This window comes from Polyodon spathula, chromosome 3, assembly GCF_017654505.1.
Source record: "Polyodon spathula isolate WHYD16114869_AA chromosome 3, ASM1765450v1, whole genome shotgun sequence".
Taxonomy (NCBI): domain Eukaryota; kingdom Metazoa; phylum Chordata; class Actinopteri; order Acipenseriformes; family Polyodontidae; genus Polyodon; species Polyodon spathula.
In genome coordinates, this window is record NC_054536.1 from 31,408,659 (window position 1) to 31,421,176 (window position 12,518).

Below are 12,518 nucleotides of genomic sequence, written 5' to 3' on the forward strand. Positions count from 1 at the left end.
ATGAGGGATCTATTACGTTAAGGCCACAGAATCTGGAAAAAGGATGCAGCGTAGTCAAGCTAGCTGCATCACAAATCTCAGCCATGGAGGCACCTCGGAAGAGGGTCCATGACGTAGGCACACCTCTCGTGGAATGAGTGGCTACCCGCCCAGGCGGGTGTAAGCCAGTACTATCATATGCAGCCGAGACTGTGACCGCAATCCATGCGACAGTCCCTGCTTTGAAAGGTGCTGTCCCAGGGTCCGTGTCCTGTTGCAGACAAAGAGCTGGTCAGAATGACGCTGGTAGGCCTGCTATTAATTGGCTCTGGCATTGTTGAGGGTGAGACCCAGCCTCAAACAGATGCTTCTTCACAAATAGCTGTGGGCCACTGCTCCTTCCTGTGACTGGGATGATCAACCAGTCGTCCAGGTAATTCATCACCCTGATCACTTGCAGCCGCAAGGGAGCTAGGATGGCATCCATACACTTTGAAAAGGTGCGAGGGGGGGGGGGGGGGGGGGGGGGTTAAGGAGAGGCCGAATCACAGGCGGAGCAGAGATACTTCCTATGCGCTGGACCCATAGGAACGTGAAACACGTTTTTTCGGTCTAGTGTGATAACCCATTCATTGTCTCAGACAGCCTAACGAGTACAGCAGATGGCAGCATCTTGTTCTTTACCTGAGAAGGTGACTTGCATTCTCGGTGGGAGCATTGCAGCAATTCCTCAACCGCTGGTCCAAAGTAATGGTCAGGGGAGGTAGGGGCTACTTTTAAAGGAAGGCGCAACTTCCAATGCCCAGTACGGCTCAGCCATGTATTAAAGCACTCAGGCACCAAGGGTGCAGAGGCGTTGAGGGCACTGAGCAAGGTAGAATACACTATTGGTGCACCGAAGCACGAGTGCAGGTGTTAGTGACATGCCGAGGCGCTAAGCACCGAGGCATGGAAGCATGAAGTCAACACAACCCGGGGTAGCACACAGCATACACTGGGGTGGATACACAGCTTGAGTGGCTGCAATAGGCAATCAGGAGAGCAGTACAGGGGAGTGCACTGTGCTGCACCATGGTGCAGAGCGGCGATAACCTGGTCCTGGACCGCGTGCAGTCACACAACGTGGCAGCGCATAGCGTATGCCAGAGTGGAGCACAGGCTCACAGAGCTGCGGTATGTTAGGTAGGAATAAAACTGTACTGTTTTTTTTTTTTTTACTGCAAAGGCAGCAATAGGAAAAAAATATAGGCTGATACACATAGCCATCCAGCTATGGGAGAAACACATTCACCATGCCAGACGGGTGACCAAGCAGGCCAAGTAGGCGGGCTAAAATAAGCCTGCTGATTCAACTCAAGGGCGGGACCCTGCAGAGCTGGGTCCCGGTAGAGGAATCAAGACGCTACTACTTTTTCTTTTTAAACTGCAAGGCAGTAAAGAAAAAACATTCACACACACACAAAACAGCAAGGTAAAATAGCAGTCACCACAGCAGCACGTGTAACAATAGTTACCACGGCAATGCGGGTAACTGACTCTTGTTTTTAAAACAGCGTGCCGAGTAGGCGAGCTGAAAATAGCCTCAACAGCGGAGCTAGCAGAACTGGGTCCCAGTGGAAGAATCACGTTTGTATTATTTTTATTTCTAAACTGCAAAGCAGTGAAAAAAAACCACACATACATTCACACAACAGCAAGCTGTGAGGGTAATACAACAAACACCATGGCAACACGGGTGAATTGAAATTTTTAAGTGCACCGAGAGGGCAGGATGAGGAAGTCCAGCAGTGTGAACTCTACAGCAATAGCAGAGGAAAACAGAAAACAGCAAGCGCTGTAAGGTTTTAAGCAGACTGCAATCGCAAAGCGATGTAGGCTGTTACACAGAAAAAGAGTAAACACAACATAGTAATTGGACAGGGATGTCTACGGGTGTCTAGTAACAAGACCGGGACAGCGCGTAGCCTATAGCGGAGTGGAGCTGCTGGTGGACTAACTTGACAACAGGGACAAGGCAGGCCTAGCCCTGGTGGAGTAACAGCGCTCTCCCAAGTAAAAAAGAAAGGGTGAAAGACACACACTCACTCACTTAAATTAATACTGCACAGTCGACTCACAGACGACAAAGACAAGCAGCCTGCAACGCAAGCGAGCAGGTGCTGAAGGCAGTATAAGAAAGAGAAAAAAGGGCTACGATTTAGGAGCTACTGATTCTGAGAAAAGCCAGCTTTCAGCACGAAGTACAAGGGAACTAGCAGCAAGCTCAACACAGCGCTTTAAGTAATAAAAAGGGCTCAATGCAACACAGACTGTCTTACCTTACCAACTTGAAAAGCGAAGAGGTCGATCCTTCCCTGCGTGACAGTTTTATTCCCTTGGTAGGCAGGACCGAGGAGGTAGAGGGAGGGGGGCCCATATCGGCAGCTTTGATAGTAAGAGCTCAGTGTCACCTACCAATAGGCAGGCATATATCTCATAAATGATGTTTGGTGGCCATCTTCGAATTGAAAGGGAACCTGCATTTACACACGCTGAAAACGTGATGTATTCGGCAAGTGGGAAATTGACTCCAAAAATGGAAATCATGATCACAATATTGTGCTTATTTTCAACATAGATCATCCTCCACTGATACAGTACTTTTGCAGGGACATCTCTTGGGTTCCAAAATACTTTCCAGAGAGACAAAGAGCTCACACTGGAGAGATCATCAAAGGGGCTGATGATTATGGCAGTAATCAGGTGATGCTTGTCTGGGCTGTGTTCTCAGCTGCCTCGTCTCTTCAGGCTCTCTGAATGGGCTTGATTACCTCAAGGAGCTCCTTCTCCACACAGCGCCCCAGAAAACAAGCAGCTCCCTTGTGCGCAGCCTGGCAAGATCCCTAATGAGACGGCCTTCCTCTTCAACAGCCCCAATTATTCCCTAATGTACTCCATCAGGGCAGCCAAGAGAATGCTTAAACTGACACATACATTTGTATTTTGTTTACAATGCTTACCAGTTATTTTAATAAAGACATTCTCTGTGGGGACATCAAAGAGGGATATTTCCCCTGGAATATACACCACCACCCCTCCCCTCACTGCAAATGATGCAGAGCTTGGCCCAATGAAAAATTCTTCTGTATGAAAGATTTAAAAACCTAGGATTAAACAGATTACACAAGATAAACATGCAGGGATTATTATAATTATGATTGTTTATAACTAACCAATCCATGTGACCAGGAAACTGCCCATATATCGCTCTTTCCCAACCTTTTGTTTAAAAACTTCAGAAACTATAACAATGTATCTATTGATTTAACAAGCATGTAGCCACTTTTTTTGGACTGCTCCAAACATAAGGAATATTAAGAGAAGTGTTTATTAAACCTTATGAACCTCTGATGTAACTTTAAAAAAAAAGGATGGTAAGTAAGTAGATTCAAGAAAATGCAGTCCTTTTCTTCAATCAGTTGTTAGGTTTATTGAAATATGCAGGGAGTCTGGTCCCAGGTACAGGATAAACAGATTACTCGTTCTTACAATTTTTGCATGACATTAAATACCCCTCTATATAGATGGTCCACCTCCTCTTTCTCTGACATTTAACCAATAGCAAAGGTACAACACATTATTGTTACCATATACTATATGTATTTAATTTAGTGTGTATGTTTGTGTGCGTCTGTATAGTGTGACTACCTCTGAACTCAGTGTATTCTTCAAACCCTTGGTGGCCCTAAAGGCCCATACATCTAGTTTTTGTCATCTTCCTTGTTCCTATTTCTCTGTATTGCTTGGGACTCTGAGTCCAGTGGCATTATCTCTTATTCTCCCCGAGAACCTTTGGGTCCAACGGCAATCTCTGCTGGGCATTCCAAAAGTCTTACTTGGCCCCTTCTGGTCCACAGCATTGTTATAGCTTGCAGTCAATGCTGGGCAAGAAGCTTGTAGACGCAAGGGCTCATCAATTGTTAGCAGTACATGAATACCCCATAATCCCTTATCAGTATTAGGAAATGAAACAGCACATTAAGAGTCAATATTCTGTCAGTGCCATGGACGGTGCCTATTGCAACTCTTGTGAGCAAAACATTTTGGGTTGACACATGCCTAGTCGTAGCATGTGTTCAAAACAGTAAGTGAACTTAGCTTCTAGCAACTCCAACGTGCAGCACAGCACAGCTGTGGGAGAAAGCGTGAACCAACCTAGCAGCTGTGTGGACTAAAGCCATTGTCCACCCTCAAGGCAGATATTTGTGTCAAGGGTGTCACGAGAACTTTGCCTGCAAGCAACAGCCAAATATGAAATACTTACTTAGGAAGTTGTTTTGCCTTAATTAGAACTACCTTAGGGGTACATTTGTAGGAATTAACTTGTCTGTTGCTACATTTTTATTTCTCTCCCCCATGTAGGTTATAAGTTTTGCCAATTTACATGTCAATTTTCCTCCAGCCACAAACAATATCTAATACTCAATAAGATGGCGCTCGTGTTAAAAAATTACCCTTAATTCTTATGCTTGAGTTACAGAAGTTAATTTAATACATTAAATAAGCAGGTGCAGCACTGCTTAGTTTGTAACATCTGCTTAGAACACAATAAAAGCACAACTAAGGGTTTTCATACAAAACACAACTTTTATTTGACAGGTGTCAAGGTCTCGGTACCAATTAAAAACATACAAATTGCATGAACTCTAAAGTGAGAGTCTACACAAAGTTATTTTAAAAACAAAATTAAAAAATGTATTGAGCAATACCGTTCAGTTAAATTCCCCTGTACCCTGGAGGGGGGGGGGGTCATGTGGTATTTAGAGTTTGAACCAGGTCTCACAGCAGTGGACACACAGCTACCATCATCAAAAATCATCAGAACAGTAATATTCACACTACTGAAGTCTGTAATCCAAAACTGTACTTCAAGGAAAAGATCAAATATCTAAAATTAGCTCTACTTTAAAATCGAAGCACAAAGACATTTAAAAGACACTTCAACTCAAAGTATATTTGATGTCACATCATTTTTTGGTTTTCCTGAACCTCTAATTCACCAATAGATGTCACAGCCAGTTGGCTTGGTGATAGTAAGTGGGGGGGGGGGGGGGAGTTCTGTGGCTTCTCTAATGTGGTACACCATAAATGTGCACTCTCTCAGTGGGTGTGCGTGTGTGTAGAGATTCAACCCAGTTGTAACCCTTGGAAATAAAGACAGCCCTTGGTCAAAAACAGCAGCAACAAAATATTAAAATCTTTATCGCTACACTGTTTCAAAAACAAGCCATCATTCGCTAGAATTATTATTATTATTCCCCCCCCCCCCCCCCCCCCCCACCCACCCCCCACCCCCCCACCCACCCCCCCCCCCCCCCCCCCAAACTAAGTCTGTTCTTATTCACTGCTCTCTATATAAAACAAAATACAGGTTTAAAAAAAAAAAAAAAAAAAAAAAATGGGGAGTCAGAGGTAGTTCTTCAAAAGAGAATATTGTCAAGACTCTACCCTAGAACTGTGGGAGGTTAAAAGAAAATCCTATTGATTTGGTCAATTACAAAAATGTTATGATAGAGCAGACAACAGCTAGATGACAAATGTATTTATTTATTTATTTATTTTAAAGTCTAGTCTTTACAATTGATTGGACAAGATAGAGGATAAAACTCGACTCCTGTAACCCAAATATTGTATTTCCAATTGCCTTTACTCTTCAATAAATGGTTTTGGAATAGTTGAAGGGCTATGGGCTGCTCTGGAAGGGTTTGCCTGCTATGAAATATTTATCTTGTGATGTTCTGAACTGAGATGAGTGTGTCAGGACTGATTTGGTTGGTTCATGTACTAGTTCTCAGCCACTCGTGTTGGGGCGGGTGTGGCTAGATGTCCTGCAGAGGTTGGGGCTATCCCATCAGGCTGCACTGGTGGGGTGGGGTCTGAAAACCAAACAAACAGACAGAAGCCATGTCAGCAGTGTGCAATAAGGACCCATCATAGGTTACAAATCAAAACACATTCAAATATAAAAGCTTTAACTGGTCAGTAATACTTATTCTTATTTTTTTAAGTAAGAATTACTCACACATGCCGTTCTGTGCTCCTGGGTGCCGGGGTCCCATCATCGGGGGAATGTTGGGCTGGGCAGGGTGGGATGGTCCACCTGGAGCACTGGTCGATATTCTCCCCGCCATGGGCTGTCCAGGACATATAGGCCCTCCAATTGGCCCTGCACAAACACACAGGAAATGCAGAGCTCTAAACATGGCAGTGGCAGGATTAATTGCTTTTAGGAGCCTATTCTCTGCAAATGTCTGATACTCTTTGAGTGCTGGATGCAGAAGCAGCTATCTCCTTTGTTTATGTCTGTGTTATCTATGTGATGCATGGGCTATCAGATATGCCCTTTTTTTGTTGGCTTCATTCAGCTCATATCAGTCTCACTCAGACATTGAAAGGTTTTCTCGGCTTTTTCTGGAGAAAAAACAACTAGAGACCTGTGCTTTATGTCTTTCAGACTAGAAAGGGAAATTTGTAATGTTGGACCTGGTCCGACATAGGACTGCATAGGGTTAAAATCTAATTCAGGGACATCATCAGAAAGCATTACTGATGGTTCTATAAAGTTTTGCACTCTACCAGTGATAAATCACAAGGTATTAAAACATGTAGCTGCTGGTCTCACTGATCCGCAATAAGCCTTTAAAGGGTCTACTAGTACAATTGTCTTCCAGAATGATGTGTACAAATGTTGAAGGAGTTGGATCCAGGTCATAGATTTTAGACAAGCTTGATTTACAAATGCATCTCCTATTAAAAGAGCAATCTGCTTGCATGGTTCAGGAGTAGCAACACCCCCACCTCCAACAGCCGCTCTCCATAGCCGATGCATAATTCAGCAGGTCCCGGGGCGATAGGGCTACATTTTTTACAGTACAGCACTTCAGACATTCTTCAGGAGACTTTAAAGAGACAGTTTGTCAACCAAAGTACTTCTCTGAATTCTCTTTAGTGGGTAATTTCTGCATATATTTTAAACCCATTCATGAGCAGAGATAAAAAATCTCTTCTTTCACTCATGTTATGTATACTATAAACATTAGGAAGACTGACAATTATGAAGACTTGAAAAACTGGCTGATATGTTAAAAACAAAAAAAAGGTTAGTGGTTGTTAAAATAAATAAATAAAAACAAACACTTAAAATAAAATTTAGTGGTTTCATATATTGGATTTAAAAAAAAAAGTATTTGTACACACAATTCAAGAAACAAATATATAAAATAAATAAATAAAATAAATAGAAAGACCAGGTCCAGTGATTACATGCAGAGCTTCCCATGTCTTCTTATGGGGTTCTCACCTGGCTGTCCGGGATGGTGAGGTCCTATCTGGTGATGCATCACGGGGAAGGCGGGGGGTTGCTGGTGCCCCATCATGCCAGATAGAGCAGGGTGCTGCCCGGCCGGGTTCTGGGCAGCTGCTGCTGCTTGCTGCTGCTCCATCTGCTGGCGAGCCTTCATCTCTGCATACTTCAGCTGCTCCATGTGGAAGGCCTGTCTCTCTGTTAGCAACTGCTGCCGCTGCTGCTCCAGCTGGGAGAGAAATGGGGAGGGACATGGGTCAGGAGGTGGGCATGCACACTATGCCCTGGAATAAAACACTCCTGCGAGGAATGAGACAGAGCTGAAAGAATTATAAACAGTGTGTGTTGCCACCTTGGTATCCTTATAAGGGCAAGGAAACATTTGCCAAGAACACATGTGGACAAATATATCTATAATTCCAAAGAACACTTTTTTTTGATACCACAAATATTTGTAGTTTCTAGATCTGGCTCCTGTACCAATATGGAGGAGGAAAGAAAAACCGGTCCTTCAAGTCCCTTCTCTCCCTGGGAAAGGCACACACATGCGTTGTGGCATGCTTGTGTTGCTGACAGGATATCCAACGGGACAGCTTATGAATTATTCAGCCCCTGAACTGTCATTCCTGCCCGTCTGCTCCAGCAAATCAAGTTCATGCTCCCCTGCTCTGTGCTCTTCACCTGAGCTCTGCAACCACAGATATCACCTACGGTCTTGGCTTTGAGCACCTTTTAAAAATGGCATTGCTGGTTAACAATGGTCTTTATAATAACCATTCAGCACAGCAAGTTAGACAACATTTTAGAACCAGCTAGGTAATGAAATGTCAGAGCATTAAAAATAAACAACTGATCTACATTTTTTAAATGGCAGCTACAGCAATAGACAGAACCAAGTGGCAGGCATGAACAAGCCTACTGTGAAAAAGATCAACAAAGTCATTTAGGGACATTTTCTAATTGCATGGTGTGTTTTTTGGACTGTTCAAGCAGGATAGGGTTACGGTTATTACTGTTTTAATAAAGTCAGTTTCCTTAATTCTTGCTCTAATGTCTGTGAACAGTATGAAGCATTTATCTGAACTGCTGTAGGTGGTGTGTGTGTAGCGGGCTCTCTGTTAGTCAGCTGTACCCCTTTAGGAAATCGATCTGGTCACAGTAGGAGATATCTACCCATATATACAGCACGGGGCGGGGGGCACTGGCACTGTACCGTAAAGCATTTTGTTTTCCAGTTATTTTTTTCTGCACACTATTTGCATACACTGCAGTTTCAACCAAACCAGAAAATTGTTTGTCAAACTGCAAAACAGTCTTTATTGGATCACGCAATCAGTACTAGATTTCGATATCCTAGTTGTATTTTCAATTCAGTATAAAGATAATGGAGGCTTATAGGAGGCTGTGTGGTCCAGTGGTTAAAGAAACACGCTTGTAACCAGGAGGTCCCCAGTTCAAATCCCAACTCACTCACTGACTCGTGTGACCCTGAACAAGTCACTTAAACTCCTTGTGCTCTGTCTTTTGGGCGAGACGTTGTTGTAAGTGACTCTGCAGCTGATGCATTGTTGACGCACCCTAGTCTCGTATCTTGTAAAGCGATTTGTGATGGTGGTCCATTATGAAAGGCGCTATATAAAAATAAATATTATTATTATTATATTCTCAAAAGTTAATTCATAACCGCTATGAATGTATTGCTCAAAATAAGCACGAGAAGTGCCCACTAAACCGCCGGGGATTGTCTCCTTGTATAGCAAAGGCTAATAAATATATAAATAAATACAAATAAAAGCTTCACAGCAGTGACCCTTGATATTCTAATGCACATGGTGTCACAAGACATTAAGACTGAACCTTGTATCCATAACAAGGGAAAAAGCTTGAGAAACTGCAATGTTGTGCAAATATAAAACCGCTAACCCTACAATACATAGTCTAGTTTTTCTGGCTCTCAATATATAACTCAAGCTAAAGTACTGCTGTTTTTAAATAGAAGTTAATCTGGTTTCTGCAGTTGTATAAGCAGAGGTCATATCTTGTATTCTGGGCAAGCAAACCACTAAGCAAAGCTTAAAAATTACAAATAAAGATTGTAACACTGCTATTTTAATTTTAGAATTATGCAATAATGTTCTATGAACAGGATGACACCACTACAAATAAACAGGACAAAAAGATGTCCTGTTTATTTCATCAGACACAAACTCAACATCTGGGTGAAGGGCAAGCCCCTATCTGCACTTATTGATGATCCATTTCATTTAAAATGGAAACCCAATTCCACTCGAGCACACCAGCTGTCACACTGCATCAACTTTCCTTAGAGGCGAGGGAGGAACAAAAGAAAAAGTAGTCATAAAAAACACATAAATAAATACAGCAATACAAACAAAAGACAGATGGAAGCAGAGACAAATCTGGGGGAGGAACGGGGAGTGAAAACAAAATAATTTTTTATCCACAATATGATCGAGGAAAGTATGCCAGTTCCACTTGTTAGATTAATTCTCCTTCCTGTCAGAGGCATACAGATAGATAGAATATATATCTATATAGATACATAAAAGTTCTTGTTCAAAGAACCAACCTCACAACATTTCAGTATGTTTAACATACGTTTGTCAAGTGGAAGTGTGCTTGAAAACAAACACTGGAAGTATTTACAGGTTTTTGATGCCATGGTACCCACACATTTATTTATCTTTAAATCTAAAGTCTGTGATATCATTACCTATATAGCCAATGAAGCAACGATCTACATAAATACATATACATTAATAAACAAACAAACAAACAAAGGGATCAGCAGAGTCTCTGGCTGTCCTGTGGAATCAGGCAGCAGGGGGAGAGCCAGACTCACTGAGGATTGGAAGATAAGCAGCACTGCTGGCCCTGGGGACAGCTAGGAGGCCCAGAGATCAGCCATTAACAGCTTCTCTATAACTGAGCAAGCCACCCATAGATTACTAAATACACAACCTGGATTACAAGACTGTGTAATGATTCTCTGCAATACAGTGGATCTACCAACAGCTGTGCTCATGAACTAAGTCAAGATGGTGAACTTCACTTAAAAAAAGTCTGCATGAATACAAATTTGTTGTTTGTACTTAATTACTGGTATAAAAATCTATTCTGGGGGGGGGGGGGGGGGGGGGGGGGGGGGGGGGGGGGGGGTGGTAAACAGACCTTAACTTTTTTAAACAAAAAGCTCAGCAAAATATCTAACCTGATTAAAATGATGCTCTGTGAATGCAACTGACACCAATGCAAGACTGGCATGGATCACACATACTGGAAATTAGGGTCAGTGTGTACCTATCAGAGCGATTACTGTATACAGACTCTCTGAAAATCTCTTTAGAAATGTTTACAGCTGTTTATTTTAAATACATCCAAACCACAACACATTTCACACAATAGCTGTCAAACTTTAGTGACCATTGTGTCCAGTCGCCAAGTTTTTTTTATTTTAAAGCACTTTAAGATGTTGCAGCATGATGTGCAGATGACTAATGATTGCACTCTTGGAAGCTTGGGGACTCTTAAGATCGATTAATAGAATTTAAACAGTATGTCAGCAGTGTGATTACACTAAATAGCACTTCGTAAAGAGATTGCTGCGATTAGGTTTCAGGTCAGCTAGTTACTGCAGTATTTGATTTACATAGGGAAAAAAAGCCCCACCAACGCTAAGAACTCACCGCTTCCTTCTCACGGTCCATGATGGTCTCTAGCTCCTCAAAGTGTCTCAGCTTGATCTCCAGCTTCTTCATCTGGGTCTCAACCAACAGGGCCACCAGGGACTTGATCTTCCTCTCCTCCACGGCAGCCAGGTGCTGAACCACACAAAACACAGACAAGCCCTTACTAACCCCTGCTAGACACTGCCCTGGTGATGCAACACAGCCACAAACAGAAGTAGTGCGGTAAAGGCTGGCTAGAAGCAGGAATATCAAATACGAAGGCAGAAGTTCTCAGCACTTATTTAAGCAACAAAAAGTCTTTTGCTGCTTAGTCTGTAACTCTCCAATAGTAAAATAAATCAAACAAACAATCTATCGATTAACAGTCAGATTAAATCGATAATTTAAATATTTACTCAATAATTGCAGAATTTTTTTTTTATATTGTAAAGTCACAATACTCCTACCATAAGTAATATTGAAATCTAAGATTTACATCTTCAAAACATATATAAAAAAAAAGGATTCAGGTTGGATTAATTATTGGTTTTTTTTTTTTTTTTTTTTTTTTTAAATGTATTTTCTGCTGGAATAGAAAATTATTTACTTAAAAAAAAAAAAACACCAAACACCATGCACATTTTGCGCTTAATATAGTTTTACAGCAAATAGTATGTACTGGACACTAATGTCTAACATTTAGCTGTTGCAATTAAAATACAGAAAGTTATACAACATCTATACAACATTAATCTTGTAGAACCTGAAGCCAGAGTGCACGAACACATCCCTTTCCACTTCCAGAAAGAGAGATAATTTATACGACAGAACATGTATGGAAATAATCTGTTTTACTGGGCTTCATCCATGTGAAATCACTAACCTTGGCTTTAGTGGCTGCGGAGGCCAGAGCTGCTGCTGCGGCCGTGGCAATGTTCCCCTCCCCCACCTCGGGCTCCACTTTCTTCTTCCCAGACTCCCAGTCACTGTCCCTACTGGTGTCCATGTTCTCCTTTTCCTCCTCCTGGTCTTTATCTGCAGCAGAGAGGAACTCAGGATTAACAGCGAGGAACTGAACCCCATCCCTACATGATAGATCATAGATCCAGCCTTTTAGCCCAAAGGAAGAAGAGTGAAGAAAAACGTCAACCTAAGGGTCATGCTGTAAACTTGGCTTAAAACAGGATGCCTGAATGTCTCAACTGCAAAACCTAATTTGACTTCCAGGTCATCTACCCTTCCCACCAGGAAACATTGGAGCCCCAAAAATGTGCTGTATTAGAGACTGGCAGCTGTCTTATTTGGAAGCAGAGTGTAATATTCCAGTCTGTTACATTAGATGCTTAAAATCAAACCGGTTACCCATTAAAAGGTCTGATACGATTAGTTACATGCTTAAGTTTCAGACACTGTGAATATTACGATACTACAGAATTATTATTATATTTTTGAAATGTACTTATTTATTTTTATATAAAATGTCCCTCCCTTTCCCAATGAATTTGGTC

The 12,518-nt window shown here is 42.0% G+C and overlaps 1 protein-coding gene across 3 annotated transcripts in view; it reads right to left on the reverse strand.

Moving 5' to 3' along the window:
• Positions 1–5,385: 5,385 nt before the first annotated feature.
• LOC121312982 (SWI/SNF complex subunit SMARCC1-like) overlaps positions 5,386–12,518 on the reverse strand; it is a 52,295-nt gene continuing 45,162 nt past the window's right edge. For all 3 annotated transcript variants that reach the window (XM_041245042.1, XM_041245041.1, XM_041245040.1), the window contains exons 24-28: positions 11,894–12,045; positions 11,029–11,163; positions 7,319–7,550; positions 6,041–6,184; positions 5,386–5,894 (exon numbers count right to left, since the gene is read on the reverse strand). In XM_041245042.1, coding sequence (XP_041100976.1) covers positions 5,803–5,894; positions 6,041–6,184; positions 7,319–7,550; positions 11,029–11,163; positions 11,894–12,045 — 755 coding nt within the window. In that variant the 3' untranslated portion in view covers positions 5,386–5,802. The remainder of the gene's footprint in view (positions 5,895–6,040; positions 6,185–7,318; positions 7,551–11,028; positions 11,164–11,893; positions 12,046–12,518) is intronic.